Below are 14,561 nucleotides of genomic sequence, written 5' to 3'. Positions count from 1 at the left end.
TTGTTTAAACACATTTCTTGCTTAGGACTAGGAACAATATAAATATTTATACTGCATGCTTTAATACCTCTCTTAGGAAGATTGTGTTTCTTAAAGAGTGCAAATGTTATACAGCTCATTATAATTCTCAGCTGGTTTCCTGCTTCCCTCTGCATTTTTGTTGAATACTTGTCAAAGTATTTAGTCTTTCAGAGTGAGGTAGTCTTACAATTCTGTGAATGTACCTTATTCTCTAATCCTTTTTGCCCATTTTGGTTAAAAATAATAATAATAAAAGCCCGCTATTGACAAGCGGACAAAAGGTTTGTTAAAATGCGCATAGGTGTAGAATAATCCAGCATATTCCTTGAATACAAAACAGGACAGTGAAAACAACCACCCACTTTTCGTAGCTGCTCCTGTTGCTAAAAGCCAATCTTATTAAATGCATAGTGAAGCATCTTGCTGTCCACTGTTTTGCCTTATCAGTACATATAATTCAAGTGGATCTTCTCTGTTTTTCACACAGTTGGTACCTTGTCTAGGTCTCACATGAGTATTGTCATCAGCCAGGTATAGCTCATTCTCCCTTTACCCTGCAAAATCTTGAAGTATCCCTTGGTGGTCACTTAAATCAGCATGCTTGTCTTTGTTGGACTCTTGTCTCTTTGGTGTGAGAATTTTCTCCCAATTGGTTGTGCGAAAGTTTCACTGTTGTCCTACAGGTCTTCACTACTCTTTTATCGAAGAAACATATCATAGTCCAAACAAGCCACACAGATATAGATTTATGAGCACTTTCATGATTAGCATTCTAAAAATTAAGAAATATGTATGCTCCCTGGTTACTCCTCTACAAGCTTATCAGTCATTTTGCAATTAGCTTGACTTGCTTACCCAAGAAAAAAAAGCAGCTACTATCTAAGACCCATGTGAAGCAGAAACGTGGAGATGAGTCTTCCGCTTAGCCACAGCACTGCTACACCCCAGGCAGTACAGATTTTCCAAATTGCTCTTTTCCAATTATGAGAGCTTTGTGGTACAGCGATCCAGTTTTGAATAATTAGGGTGACATGCAATACTGTTTAATTACTTGATACTTCAATATGCTTTCTATTGCTGTGGCAGCTGGACAGGTTAGCCTGTCCAGTGAGCTCTTTATTAGCCACTTTCCTTTATTTTTCTTTTGTAGGTGTTCTTTGCTGAAGATGTGGGTTCAAATAAAGGTGCCATCATTGGACTAATGGTGGGCGGTGTTGTCATAGCAACAGTGATTGTCATTACTTTGGTGATGCTGAAGAAGAAGCAGTACACATCTATTCATCATGGGGTTGTGGAGGTAAGAAAAGACTACCAAACACAACTGGTGTCACATGTACAACATAGTCAACACACTGCTCTATAAATATATTTACAAATGAAGAAACCATGGGTTTGGCTAGCCTAATGTTCAGAGTTAGAGTGGTTGCATCTAGCAGAGTGGAATCAAAATGCTGTATTTTGTAAATGCAGACACAATATAAACCATGTGAAGTTGGGTGTAAAACCACAAAAATCTCTTCTGGAACTATCCCAGACCAATCACCTCATAATGTGAAAGTTCATTTTATAGGAAATTTAACAGTAGCCAATGAGCGGATACTGCACAAGAGGAAAAATCTGGTTTTAGTGTTGTTGGGAATTCACACACACAGATTTCTTTATTCAGCTTGCAAATAAACATTTGAGGCAGGTCTTCTGTGGATTGTGGTGTACACTACAAGGATTTTCCCTATATGGATACTTTATTACTTTTTGTTCTCTAAACAAGATTTTCTTTTGCCACCAACAGCTTCTGATTTATGGCTAATCTGAAACTCATAGATTTGAGAAACAAATAATATATAAGACTCTCATATGGGATTTTCAAGATGAAAACCCTTATCTCTTCCCAATCTACCAAGTAAATTTGTGATCAATTTATAGTAACTTAAAATACCTCATCTGTTGCTTGGACTTAAGAAGATCTCTGTAAGTAGAAAAACTTAATTATGAGAACTGGAAAGGAGGTTCATGTAACTTTTTTTCCACTTATGTATTGATATCTAGTTTGCTGTGTGAGTGTCTGGTTTGCAGATAGTACTTGTATTAGCAAGCACTTGAGACACATGTTTTTGCCTTCCAAAACTGGTATTGTACATTTTTGATTGAAACTAAATCTTTTTCAAGTCCACAGTTTATGTTGGTTTTACCTTGAGTCAAATGAGCCTTGCTTTGGTCTTGCTGGAGACATACATGCTTCCTGATGCATGTATTCCACTGTCTGGGGCAGTGAAGTGTCTTAAAAATATTTGAGTGAGCCTTTGTCTTCAGCCTCTGCTTGTGCGTCCCTGTGTCCATGCTGTGGTTGCCCGTGTGGTTTGAAACCTTCCAAAGAGACGTGGTCAGAAGAGCACCAACTGTTTGGGGTGAGATTTGAGCAGACAGCAAGCTGTGCAGAATTTTGGACCAAGAGGCAGAAAATAGCAAGCAAGAGTCTCAGCTTTAACTTTCCATATGAAAGCTTCCAGCCCATTTTGTAGAAAATTGAAACAGGTTTTAGTTTTAAACCACCAAGTTGATAGCTGCTGCCAACAGTTGTGCAACCTGAGAGCCTCCTTTGGCTGAATTTAGTGACAACAGAATAGGTCAGGAGGCTTGCTAGGCCAAAGCCCCAAATCAGACATTGAATGTGGACATACCATTATTGCAGGACAACCTTAAAATTTCAGATGGGCTTCATCTGATGGAATGCTGTGGCAAAGGTAATCCTGGATTCCTATGAGCTTTCTTCAGTGAGAGCGAACTTGGAAATGTTGGACTAGAAATAACATGCACAAGCTGAACAAGTAATTCATGTCAAAATGACAGTATCACTTAGGGAATAAAAAATTTTACAGATAAAACCATAAAGCTATAGCATGTGGATCTACCAAGAATATTAGTCGATTTATAGTACCACAGTGTAGATGGTATCGCCTTGTAGATTTGCTGCATTGTGTCTGGCATTGGCAGGCAGGATTCCTTATTCTGCCAGACTTGCTCTGTGGTCTTGGCAGACTGCATAGCCTCACTATCTGAGCTTCTTGCCTGCAATAAAGGCATAATGTCTATTTTTGTCCTAGGTTGGTGAAAATTTTGTAGCACTTACTTTGGGGAAAAAAAACCCACCCAAAGATCCATACACAATTGATGCTTAATATTAAAATGTCTTCAAAATTAAGCTGTTGCATTCTAAAGAGGATTAATTTATCTAGCAACAGTGTACCTTTAATGTGCTGTGCACAAAAAGCATGAAAGAGCAAAATCACTTGATGTAAAAATAACTGTACATCAGCTCTAGGTTGGCTGAGTATATTTTAATAAATCTTGCAACCTGTTTATTGCATGTCAGAAGTTACTGTGAGAATTTAACTCTGTGATCATGGATGCAAGATTACAAAACAGGTTCTGTTCCACCTGTATTCTTATCTTCCAAAAAGTCAACTCTGACTGTAGTACTTTTTCTCGTTTCACTATTTCTTTAACAAAAGACATTATTAAAAATCCTCTTAGCCTTTTTTTGAAGCTCTGAGAAGGAATATACTTTTTCTGTTTAGAGAAAGTGTCATCATAATTTTCGTCCAATCTGAGAATATAAATGTTTCAAAGTGGTTCAGCCTCTCCAGGAGGAGCAGGACTGCCACAGTTAAGTAAGTAAATGACCAAGTGATTGAAAATTACTTATTATATGTGCACATAGGAGCTCCAGCAAACATTTTGAAGGTGTTTTTTGCTGGTGCACGCATCCCAGCTGTCTGCAGGAGGTTACTTCCTCCATGAAAGCAGGTGGCAAAAGAGATGTTATCACCTCTCCTGTGCTCCAGACTACAGCTGACTTTCTCAACTCCTCCTCTTTCAGGATCTCCCCTTTGAAGCTTATTTTCTTTCTGTTACGGAGGCAGCACCTCCATCAGAAGCATGTGGGGAGAGTTGGCAATGGGAGGGCCTACAGCAGTAGCCAAGAAGCCATTAAAATTGCTGTAGAACTCTCCAAAGTCCTATCTGCAGGTGTATATTAGGCAGCATGCATTTACCATAGTTTAAACAACCATGCTGCGTTCAGTGCATCTCTGAGGGCTGCCAGCACCTCCCGTCTGGGCTTTTGATCTGCCCCATGTGTGTAGAGGCAGCACGTGAATTATTCTGCAGCATTACCATCTTCCTGAGTCCACCTTAGGATTTTCTGTGTGAAAGATCCATAGACTGGAGCAGAAGGGGATAGATGGACAGACAGTCTCAAAAGAGGTTATCTACCTGCCTGAGCTGTTTTCTCAAGAGACATTGTGTCATAGAAAAGAGAAGTATCTAGGCTGCTTCTCAGCAGCGCCAGAGTACCCACACCTCTTACATGCTGTGTTCAACTTCTGCCACCTCCATAACGGGTGCAAAAAGCTGCTTAAAATGGTAAAGGGCTTTAGGGATTTACTGACAAGGAGATAATCGGGTTCAAGGCATGTCGTTTGTCAGAGCAATACCTAGGACAGAGGTTGTAAGAAACAAGAGGAACAGTTTGGCCAAGCCAAAATGGGTAAAAGTGAGTAGAAGAGAAGACATTCAGGATGAGCGATAGTGCACGTATGTTGGCGGTGAGACCCTGCAGCAGACAGCTACAGGAAAGAGCTAGTGCACCAGCACTAGTCATTTTAAAGGCTGGAAGGGGAAATTAAAAAAAAAAAAAAAAATTGACTAAGACTGCAAGTAGGATCCTCAGTAAATCCCTTTCATCTATAAATGCCTTATTTCAGAGGTTATTGGACTTTCGCTGTAAACTAGTTTTATCAAAGTGGGGCTTTTTAATATGGAATATTAAAGGGTGTTAAAAATTTAGTCTGATTATTTTTTTCATAATGTCTTCTCCCTGATTTTTTCCAAGTTTCTCTAGTTTCTCTTCAATTCTTTAGTCTCTTCTGCCTTGCACTTTCTTCGATTCTTTTTTATTTATGTTGTTGTCTTACCCTGTTTCTTTCCTGTAAGCAGGTTATGCTGTGTGCTTAACACATCTTCTAGTCCTGAATAAGAAGTGCTGAGTGGGAGGCTTAAGCTAAAACAGGTGACAGAGTTCAATACAGTGTTGTTTGGAGCTTAAATATGAGGAAGTACAGCACAGGTTCTGGCATACCCCTCCTTTGCATCCCAGCCTAGTGCAGGAAGCCTCCTAGAAAGGAAGATGCTCTCAGGCATGTATTGGTACACAGAGACCCCGATCCCTCAACCCCAGAGCTTTATATTGTGCTTTAATTTCATGCTAGAAGAGAATCTTCTCAAGCTGTCAGTGGGTTTAGTTGTGAATTGTGAGGCTTTCACTTCTTAATTTGAAGAAACACCACATACTCCTGTACCGTGGTGTTACTGTGCACCAGAACCAGGGCTGACTTGATGCTACAGCAGCCCATTCAGGAGTGAAAGGAAGGGTGGCTTTTCCTCTGCACTTGCTTTTTATTCTTATTTTCTGTAAGTTCTGAAAAGGCTACAGGGACATTTGCAGTTTTCCCTGTTTTGTTCTTCTTTTCCCTTTGCAGCCATGTTAGTGATAACTTTAGCAGCAGCAGATGGCATGTGGCGACATTGTCACAACAAAAATAGTTCACACTGTTAAATTTGCCTGGTTCTCAGAGCAGGGACTTGGCCTTTTACCTGTTTGTACAAAACCTATATGGAATGGATTTGTTAGGCCCTACTGCTGTTATACTGATGACATACATCGAAAACAAGTGCTCTGCTGAACAGCAATAGCATCAAGGAATTGCCAGAAGTTGATTCACTGTATATGGATATAGGTGGTGTATCCTTGTGGAGGGAGAAGTTTCTCCAGCAACCCTGGGAGAAAGGACAGGTAAAGCAGCAGGAAGCAACCCAGCCCCTGGAGATAGCTGCAGAGATGGGTGCTGTGAGTTGTGGCAGCTCTCTCACTGCCTCTCACCCAGCCCCACCACTGCCCTCTCTGCTGGGCGTAGGTGAGACTTGGGCAGCAGGCATGGACGAGTCTTTCAAATGCAAGTGGGTGGTTGTACACTGGCTGCTGAGCATGTTGTTGTACAGAAATGTCTCGGGGATTTGGGTGTAGAGGTTGAAGAGGAGACAGGCTGTGAAATTCCCAGGGGTTCTCCTGTCCTTGATGGATCAAAATGATTGTTGACAGCCAAGGTGAGCTGAGCACTCACTGCTCGCGTGGGCTGGCCAGGGGAGGCTTGCATCCTTCAGTAGAAAAGAAGAAAGTTTCTTTTGTCACTTCTGGAGAGGGAGAGGGGCAGGGAAAGAAAAACACAACATTTTCCCCCCCTAATTTCTAAAGCAAGGGAAATCTGGAAAGAGCAGCTTAAAGCAAGAACAACCTCTCTAAACAGGATCTCACTGCCTGAGAGCATGTCACAGGAGGTGAAGAAATAGATGTATTTTGGGTTTGTTGCATAAGAGAATTATTCCATGCAAATCCAACTTTAAAAAAAAGAGCCAGCCTTTGAATGGCAGTATTTTAACAGCAAAAAAGGCCAAGTTATATTGCAGAATCAGAAACACAGGGAGCACTGTGCCAGCTCAGCCCAGTGATCCTTTCTGCCTGGCGCCTGGCATCCTGTTCCCTGCCGGCTGGAGCCAGGGGCTTGCTGGAATGCTTGGGACTCCCAGCTATGGAGAGTTTCACAATAGCTTGTGAGCAAAAGCAGTATGTGACCCTTAAAGCTGGGTATTTCACAAAAATGTGCAATTATTGCATAAGGAAAAAAGACTTGATGGAAGATACAGTGTTGATTGAAAATGCAATTTGAGAGTTGGAACATGGACGAGGAGATTTAGAAGCTGCACAGATATGAAAACGGATCAGATTTGGGGTCAGCAGTTCATCTGAGCAATCCAATACATGTGCCACACACAGAACCATTTCTTCTCTTAAGTAACAAATAAAAGAAGATTGCTCTGAGAGGAGCCATTCTGGTGGTACTGTGGGAAGGGTGGTCTTGTGGTATAACCTACCGCAATAAAAGAACAGCTGCAAAAATAAGCTGAGCAGCCTGCATTTGTCCCAAGCATGGAAGAATATAGCTTCAGTCTTTCTCCAGGGTATCAGGTAACAACTTACCGAAGGTCATAGTCTGTCCTCACTTAAGCTGAGTTATTTCCAGTGTTGTAGAGTAGATGTAAAATGAGTATTAGACATAAGTACTTCTCCTTTGCTTTTTTATTAAAAGGTTAGAGTAAGTTAGCCTGCTATATAAGGTTTCTTGAGAGAATGCACTTTCCATTATCCAAAAGGCTGTTTTTCCTGAAGGTCACTACTTACAGGAATCCACAGGAAAACGTTCATACCTAATACTTCAGTGTAGACTCTTAGGCACCTTCCTGATTTTAAATTTTTGACAATGTAAAATTCAATTTTTACCTTCTCTTTTAAAAGCTGTCAAACAATGGAGATAACAGATAGCAATGAAATAGCTGACAAGCAGGCTTTCTTAGCTCTGTTTTCATAGGTGGTTAGCAAGATAGCCAGGACACAGTAGGTTTTGAACACACAACAGCTATTGAGCTCATACAGCAGAGGTAAAATACCTAATTAACATTTAGAGACTGTTGTCGCCCACTCTGATTTGATGGAGTTTTATATTACTGTAATGTTCAGTGAAGGAAGAAAATAATTTGTGGAGCAGCAGGTATTCAATGGAGAAGTCTTGACTGAGCTGTCTTTGTGCCTGTCTTCCAAGTAATCAAGAAAGGTCAATTTTTGTTAAGTAGAAATACTTAAACCAGTGCAGACATGTCAAGCCTTTTGTCACTGACCTGAACCAAGCTCGACCTTGGAGCCAGAGAAGTTCTGTTTCCGTGAGTGCAATGGGATTTTTTGCTCACCTTGTGCCTGGTTACTCTGGCATTTCCTTGCTACCCTCATTTTATTTTTTCCAATTAATTTTTCTTGGTCTTGAGACCACAGCATCTGCAACAGATCTCAGAGCACAATATAGACAGAAGGCAGCCTCAAGGTATTTCCTTCAGCTTTTTAGTGAGCTTTTTCTTTTCTTTTGAGATCCAGTTGATCCCAAGTACAGATACCGATATATATCCTAGGGGCAAAAAACCTAATAATGAGGGATTAGTGGGGAAATGCAAAATATATCCCCTTTTTTTGTTTGTGGAGTTGCATGCTTCCGGATCCAGACAACAAAAACCAAAGCTGGTACTGCTGAGTTTGGTCAGCTGGTTTTGAAGTCCTGCAGCAAAAAAATAAGTTGCAGAATTGTTCCTGTTGCCTTATCTTCTCCTGCATATTATTCTGTCCAAAAAGTGAACTATCACTATCCAAGCTGTAAGGGACATCTCTTGCAAGTTGCGCTTTAAAGTTGTTTGCTGGCTTCTCGTTTCTTGCTGGATGCAGTGCTGTCTATTGATGTTGTTTGCAAGGCCACTCACAGTGCTGCGTGACTTGGAGAGAAGAGTTTTCAGAGACAGTTGTCTCTTCAGACAAAGTGAGAGCCTCCAGGTCCTAGGTTTAATACTCTGTTTAGTGGAGAGGTATCCCTATCAATTCCCAGCCACCTTTCTTTTAGACTTTTTCATTAGATTCGGACTGAGCTCGGGACCTAACTTATTTTCCACCCTGCATGTTAAAAAAAACAAAAGAACCTGGGGGGGAACAAACCTGTCCTCAGCTTTAAACCCTGTCTTGTGTTTCAGAGGATGCTTTCTGCCTGAATGCAGAATGGGAGGGTACCAAGTATGTTGGATGGCCATAAAGTGGGGAAACGAGGGGTATTCTGAGAATGAAGCGAGAGTCTGACCCTGGCTGTTTCTTCTCATGACAGGTGGATGCTGCAGTGACACCAGAGGAGCGCCACCTTTCCAAGATGCAGCAAAATGGCTATGAAAATCCCACCTACAAGTTCTTTGAACAGATGCAGAACTAGGACACCACAGCAGCCTCATGAGTTGGACAGCAGAATGATTGCTTCACTGCCCATCGGTGTTCAGTTATAGAATAATGTGGAAAGAAAGAAAAACACTCTGTTTTATTATTTACTCATTCTCGCCTTTTGACAGCTGTGCTGTAACACAAGTAGATGCCTGAACTTGAATTAATAAAATCAGTAATGTATTTTCTCTCTCTTTCTCTTTACATTTCAGTCTTTACACTACATTATTAATGAATGTTTTTTGTGTACTGTAAAGAGGTTAGCTGTATTTAACTAGTGCATGGATAGATTCTCTTTCCCAATTATTTATCATGTAGCTCCTTAGCCAGTTGTATATTATTCTTGTGATTTGTGACAAAAATTAAGTCCTAATTGAAATATGCTTTAAGAATTGATGGGGGATGCTTTCTGTGTTTGTGGGGTTTAGCTGCTTCTCTTTGCTGAACATTTTTTTCTGATCACTATGCATTTTAAAGTAAAACAACATTTTTTAAAAAGTATTCCAGATGAGTTATTGAAATTCTTTTCCTCTGCAGCTGCATTTTATTGTACAGATTGTTGCTCCTGCTGTATTAGTGACGTAGAAATCATGGGAATACACATTCGTTTTTTTGTGCCTGTTTTATGTGCACACTTTAGGCATTGAAAGGTAAACTTTATTTTCTTTTCCATGTATCTTTTTGATCTTAAAAAAAAAAATATTAAAAAGAATCCCTGTTAATTGTGAGCACTTCTGGGGGGGAAAAGTGCCTGCTGGTCAAAAATTAACGGGGATCCTCTGCAGGATGATTGTACAGAACCATTGCTTATGAATTGATAGCTTTCTACACTGTGTTACATAAATAAATTAAGAAAAAAACATTTGGGCAAGAGTTTTCTTTGGAGGCAGAAAACAAAGATTCTGAAAGCCACTTAAATGGAAAACATGGATGTTCACACTGAGAGAGGGTTGGGAAGGGATTTTCCTACAAGGATCACGGCACTCACAGTCAGACCAGAGCAGAAGGAAAGCAGCAGTGAGACGGGGTGGGAGCGAGGGGCGCTGACCTTGGCCCACCTGCCCCTCTAAGACATCGTCTGTTTTGTTTTTTTTTTTTCTTTTCCTTTCTTTCAGTTTGTATAATAGTGTTTTAATGTAAATAAATACATTCCTGGAGCCCCGTTGTAGTGGTGTGTTTCTGTGCCGACCAGCCGCCCTCACGCGTGCAGAGGAGCACGGCGTCAATGACTAACCTCCCACCTCCCCGCCCATTCCCAGGAGCGACTTGCCCGCAGGTCTTCTCTCACCACCGCCGCTGCCAGGGCTCGGCACGTTGCACTGCCGGCTTCCCGGCGAGATCGGTGCCCTGCAACGTGCCTCATCGGTGAACGCAAGGAGGAGCCTCCCAGGCTGCAAGACCATCCTGGTCTGCGGCACTGCGGCATGACAGCGGGTGCCCAGGAAGGGTAAAACAGCCCCACCAGTAATTCTTTCCCAGAAGCTGCAGGTGAGCCTTTGGTGAGCTGTGGTACATAAACCCCAGCCCAGCACCTTCTGCCCGTTGCTGGGGGAAAGCCCAGCTGAGAGCTTCCTTCAGCCCCTGGCCCTCCAGGGGCATGCCTGCAGCACAGGGGGAGCGCAGTAACCCACGCCACAGGGCTCACCTGCCGAGACTGTGGCCAGTGAGCACACCCCGTGATCTTCAAGGTGGCCTCTGTACCCAGCTCATAGCAAGGGCTCCTCGGGTTCAGCCTGGACATCAGTTGACGGAGCTAAAAATTGGGTTAGGAAGTAAAACTGGAGGTGCATGTTGCATGAAAATGAAAGCTAATTACTGTTTCTCTGTAGCAAACATTAAATAAAGCAGGACTGAGGAAGGAGAGCTAGGAGCAGAGTAAAGACAGCAAGATATATATCCAGGAAAATCTTCTCGTTAACTCATTTTATCTGCAAGCCATGGCAGCCTCTTCTCCAGCATTGCCTGCGGCGTTTGTCTCCACAGCAAGACGAAGCTTGCTGCACAGCTCAGGGGAGTGCGGGAGTCGCTCCAGACCTCAACTGAGACAAGACTACAGTTTCCAGCCCCGTTGCACTGACTCGTCCCTCCTCCACCTTCCACAAAACCTCACCTGTTCGGCCGATTTGCCTGCTGGCCTGGGACACAGCCGTGCTGGCCGGCTGACCAGGAGGTATGTTCATTCAACAAGGGGACAGCTGGGGCAGGTAGTCTCACGAGGCACCTGCCAGATGCAGTATGATGAAGAGACGCCTGCTACTCTGAACCAGTAGCAGGAAAACCTGTGGAGCTGCCCGTTGCCTGTCGCCAAGCAGGTGTTTATTCCCTTTTGCTCTTCCACTCTCGCTGTATCAAGGGAATTCAGCCCAAGGGATCAGAGCCCCAGAGGTGGTTGGCGTTATCTGCAGACCCTGGAGTACCGGTGTTTTATAAGGAATTTGCAGAACGTCCCCAGAGGATTTGCCATCTCTGGTTTTAAAGCTTGACTGTTCAGGCCAGAATGATGGTTGGTGGTGAGCAGAGGCCTTCAGGCCCAAAATTGCTCCACAAGAACCAAAAATGGTTTGTTTCACAAATATTTAGGGTTAGGCTTGTGTCTGTTGGTGTATGTCTTGTTATATAGGTCACGCATGCTCCCTAGAAAGGAATACATAAGACTCTCTTCTGTGTGCATGTCCAGTATCACAGAAAAAGATCCCACTTCAGGGGGAAGGCAGGATGTAATTCAATTTAGCGCAGTCTCATTAAAGGAGCATTATCAAAATTCCTTTTAGGAGAAGCTGGAGTAATCCATAAAATATAGAGGGCCACCGGCCTTTAGAGCAAATCCCATTTATAATACCATAATCCCATGCAATCCCAGTTATAGAAAAATGCAATTACTTTGAACAGTAATTCCCAGATGGTCAAACTTCATGGTGTGGGGTTATTTGTCCGGTGAGACACTGGTGCTGCTCTTGCTACTCGTGGACCAACTGTTAATTAATCACTCAGTTTTATGCACTGATTAAGTGATTAGTTTTTATGATTCCCTCTACATAGGCACACCCCTGAAAGAAAGGCAGCAACTGCACACCGTGACATGCATGTAAAGCACGGGGGGTCAACAAAGTTACTGAAACTTCAGGACGAACGCTCCCACGGCTGCTGCAACCCCGAAAACTGCCTAGCAATTTGTCACAGTTCCCAGGTAATAGCGGCAGCCTCCAGCCCGTCTCTAGCCATGCAAGCTCCTTATTGTGGAAAGATTACATTAGGAGTGAATAAAAACATTTTGACAGGCTCATAAAATAGAAAAGCTGACAGAGGACGGTAGCTAAGCACCTCACTTCCAAGTGTGGGATTGACTGGGCATCATCCACTTCAGCAGTAAACCGAGCAGGGTGGTTGCGTGCAGCTATGGGCTGGAAATAAAATTCCCTTCCCCAGCCTTGAGGAAATTACTGGGGGGGGGGAATAAATAAAAAAAAATATCCCTGGCTGTGGAGTTGATACATTTAATGGGAAAAGTTTTCTAGCCTGACTCAGACAGAACGGAGTTGGGGAGCGCTTACACCGCGGGTCCACGGCAGAGCTGGTGAGGGTGGTCTCTGGCGAGGGAGAGCAGTGCGGGGCAGGGGCAAGGGCCAGCCCCCACCTCCTCAGCCGCTCGCACACCTGCTGGCTTTTGAAGATGCTGGTGGTCCCGCTCGTGGTTGGTTTTCACAGACCCACTCAGAGTACCAGGACATTATCAGGCACATGCTAGAAGAGCCACCCTAAAAAGCATGCTTATATGTGCCATGTTCTGCATTCAGTACCCGCCTCTGGCTAAATTTGGTTCTCCAGCTACAGGGTGGTCTAGGAAAAACAAACTGAGGCCTGGTGTTGCCCTTACGGAGAACAGCTCGCAGGGGCTGCATTTTCCATTAGGTCTGTCGTGATCCTCGCTCAGCTCCGAAGTCTCCATCCTCATTATATCTGCACTTACCAAAGCAATTTTAAGGCCATTGCTGTGTGGCCAAACAGCTCATTTTTACCGTTTAAACTAATGGATTTTTGTGGGTGGTGGGTAAGCTGCTGTTAAAATGCCTCCAGGCAGCAAGATTGAAAATATCCTAATGACATATGAGAACAGATTACAAATAACGCTGTGCGCAGCGTCCTGGTTGCGTTCCTCTGCAATTTTTCCACCACTCAGAAAGCAAAGGTCTCGATTCAGTGAGGGCAGGATGGCTCTTCTCTCTTGCTCCTTCCCAGTAATTCTCTCTTCCACCTTCCTCCTAGAAGGAACAAGCACTAAATCTTCCTGCAACTTTCTACAGTCCTGGAAAATTTATTTGGCTGACTATACAGAAAAATCTTTTAAGGTTCCAAATATAAGTATTAGGATTTATATAGAGGTAATAAAATATTCTGGCTTTAATGGGATTCTTAGTTAAAGTTGAATTTGGATACTGAATGAGAGAACAAGTCTCCCTAACTAGTGCCTTCTGTGTTTGTAACCCAGTTTCTCTGAGGTAGCTCAATGGAGAAAAGCATCCGGTTTCGGGTAGGATATCACCGAGATCAAAAGGTAGACATTACTCTTTTTAAATGCTGCTAATAAATAAACAAAAAAAGATTGAGAGAGAGAGAGAGAAGAGTAGCTGGCCCAGGGCAGACTCCCCTCAGCAGGGGCTGGCCAGCACCTGCAGGAAGCAGATCCTTGAAATAGCTGCGACGCTGCTGCTGGCCCAAAATGGGAGGTGGTAATTATGCCTATTTTGAGTCCCTGATCACCACACTGACTCCATCTAACGATGCCTAAGCACTACTTCAGACTACAGCTCTGGGGAGCATTTCAAGGGTGTGGGGGGTTTCCCATTTAACTAGGATGAGGGGTTGGGGGAAATGAGCAAAATCCCAATTACCCCATATGATGCTTCTCTAAAAAGGGTTTATGGAAAAAGCTCTAAATCTCTGCACCCCTCCAGCCCCTGCACAGAGATGGGAGCGAGCCCGAGCTACGGCCAGCCGTGGTCCCTGCCAGGCTGGCTGGGGGGAACCGAGCTCTGGCAACGTAATTTGATTTCTAGAGCCTTTTGAGAAAATAAAAAATCCTAGAATAAATAAATACTGAAGAAGTTTGTCTTGTTTTCCTTTTAGCAGCCTGGTCCCTCAACCTGCTTTATAAAAAAAAGAGGTGGTGGGGAGGGAGAGGTCTATTTTTATGATTTTTTTGTGTGCTAAGAAGCTGGCTGGCCCTTGGGCAGGAGGGGAGGAGGCCGTATCCCCTGCGGGTCGTGCCAGTCAGCCCCGGGGCAGCAGGCCATGGAGGCCCTCAGCCTGGTGGCCCCGGCACGTGGCTGCCGCGGTCGCCTGTCCCTGTGTTACAACGGCAGCGCAGGGACCACTGCTCCCCAGGAACCGGCGCTGCCCGCCATGAGGCACCTGGCTGCGAGGAAGCCCCTGAAACGGCGAGCCCAGGGCACCCCTCTGAGGGCCGTCTGGAGGGAGCGTGCTGAGCGCTCTGCCTCGGCCTGCCACAGGCTGGGCCGGCCCACGCCGGCCATGTTGAATACACTGGTCATTCTCTGAGAGCTAATGGCTCAGGGCCCCAGCTGGGCATAGCTGTAATGTTCAGGCAACACAGGGATGCAACGCCATT

General features: G+C 43.8%; 1 protein-coding gene across 4 annotated transcripts in view; it reads left to right on the top strand.

Moving 5' to 3' along the window:
* APP (amyloid beta precursor protein) overlaps positions 1–10,092 on the top strand; it is a 229,439-nt gene extending 219,347 nt beyond the window's left edge. For all 4 annotated transcript variants that reach the window (XM_072844722.1, XM_072844715.1, XM_072844706.1 and 1 more), the window contains 2 exons: positions 1,172–1,318; positions 8,829–10,092. In XM_072844722.1, the coding sequence (XP_072700823.1) occupies positions 1,172–1,318; positions 8,829–8,930 (249 nt within the window). In that variant the 3' untranslated portion in view covers positions 8,931–10,092. The remainder of the gene's footprint in view (positions 1–1,171; positions 1,319–8,828) is intronic.
* The last annotated feature ends 4,469 nt before the right edge of the window (positions 10,093–14,561 follow it).

This window comes from Ciconia boyciana, chromosome 1 (assembly GCF_034638445.1).
Source record: "Ciconia boyciana chromosome 1, ASM3463844v1, whole genome shotgun sequence".
Lineage (NCBI taxonomy): Eukaryota > Metazoa > Chordata > Aves > Ciconiiformes > Ciconiidae > Ciconia > Ciconia boyciana.
This window is presented reverse-complemented; position numbering and strand designations above follow the sequence as displayed.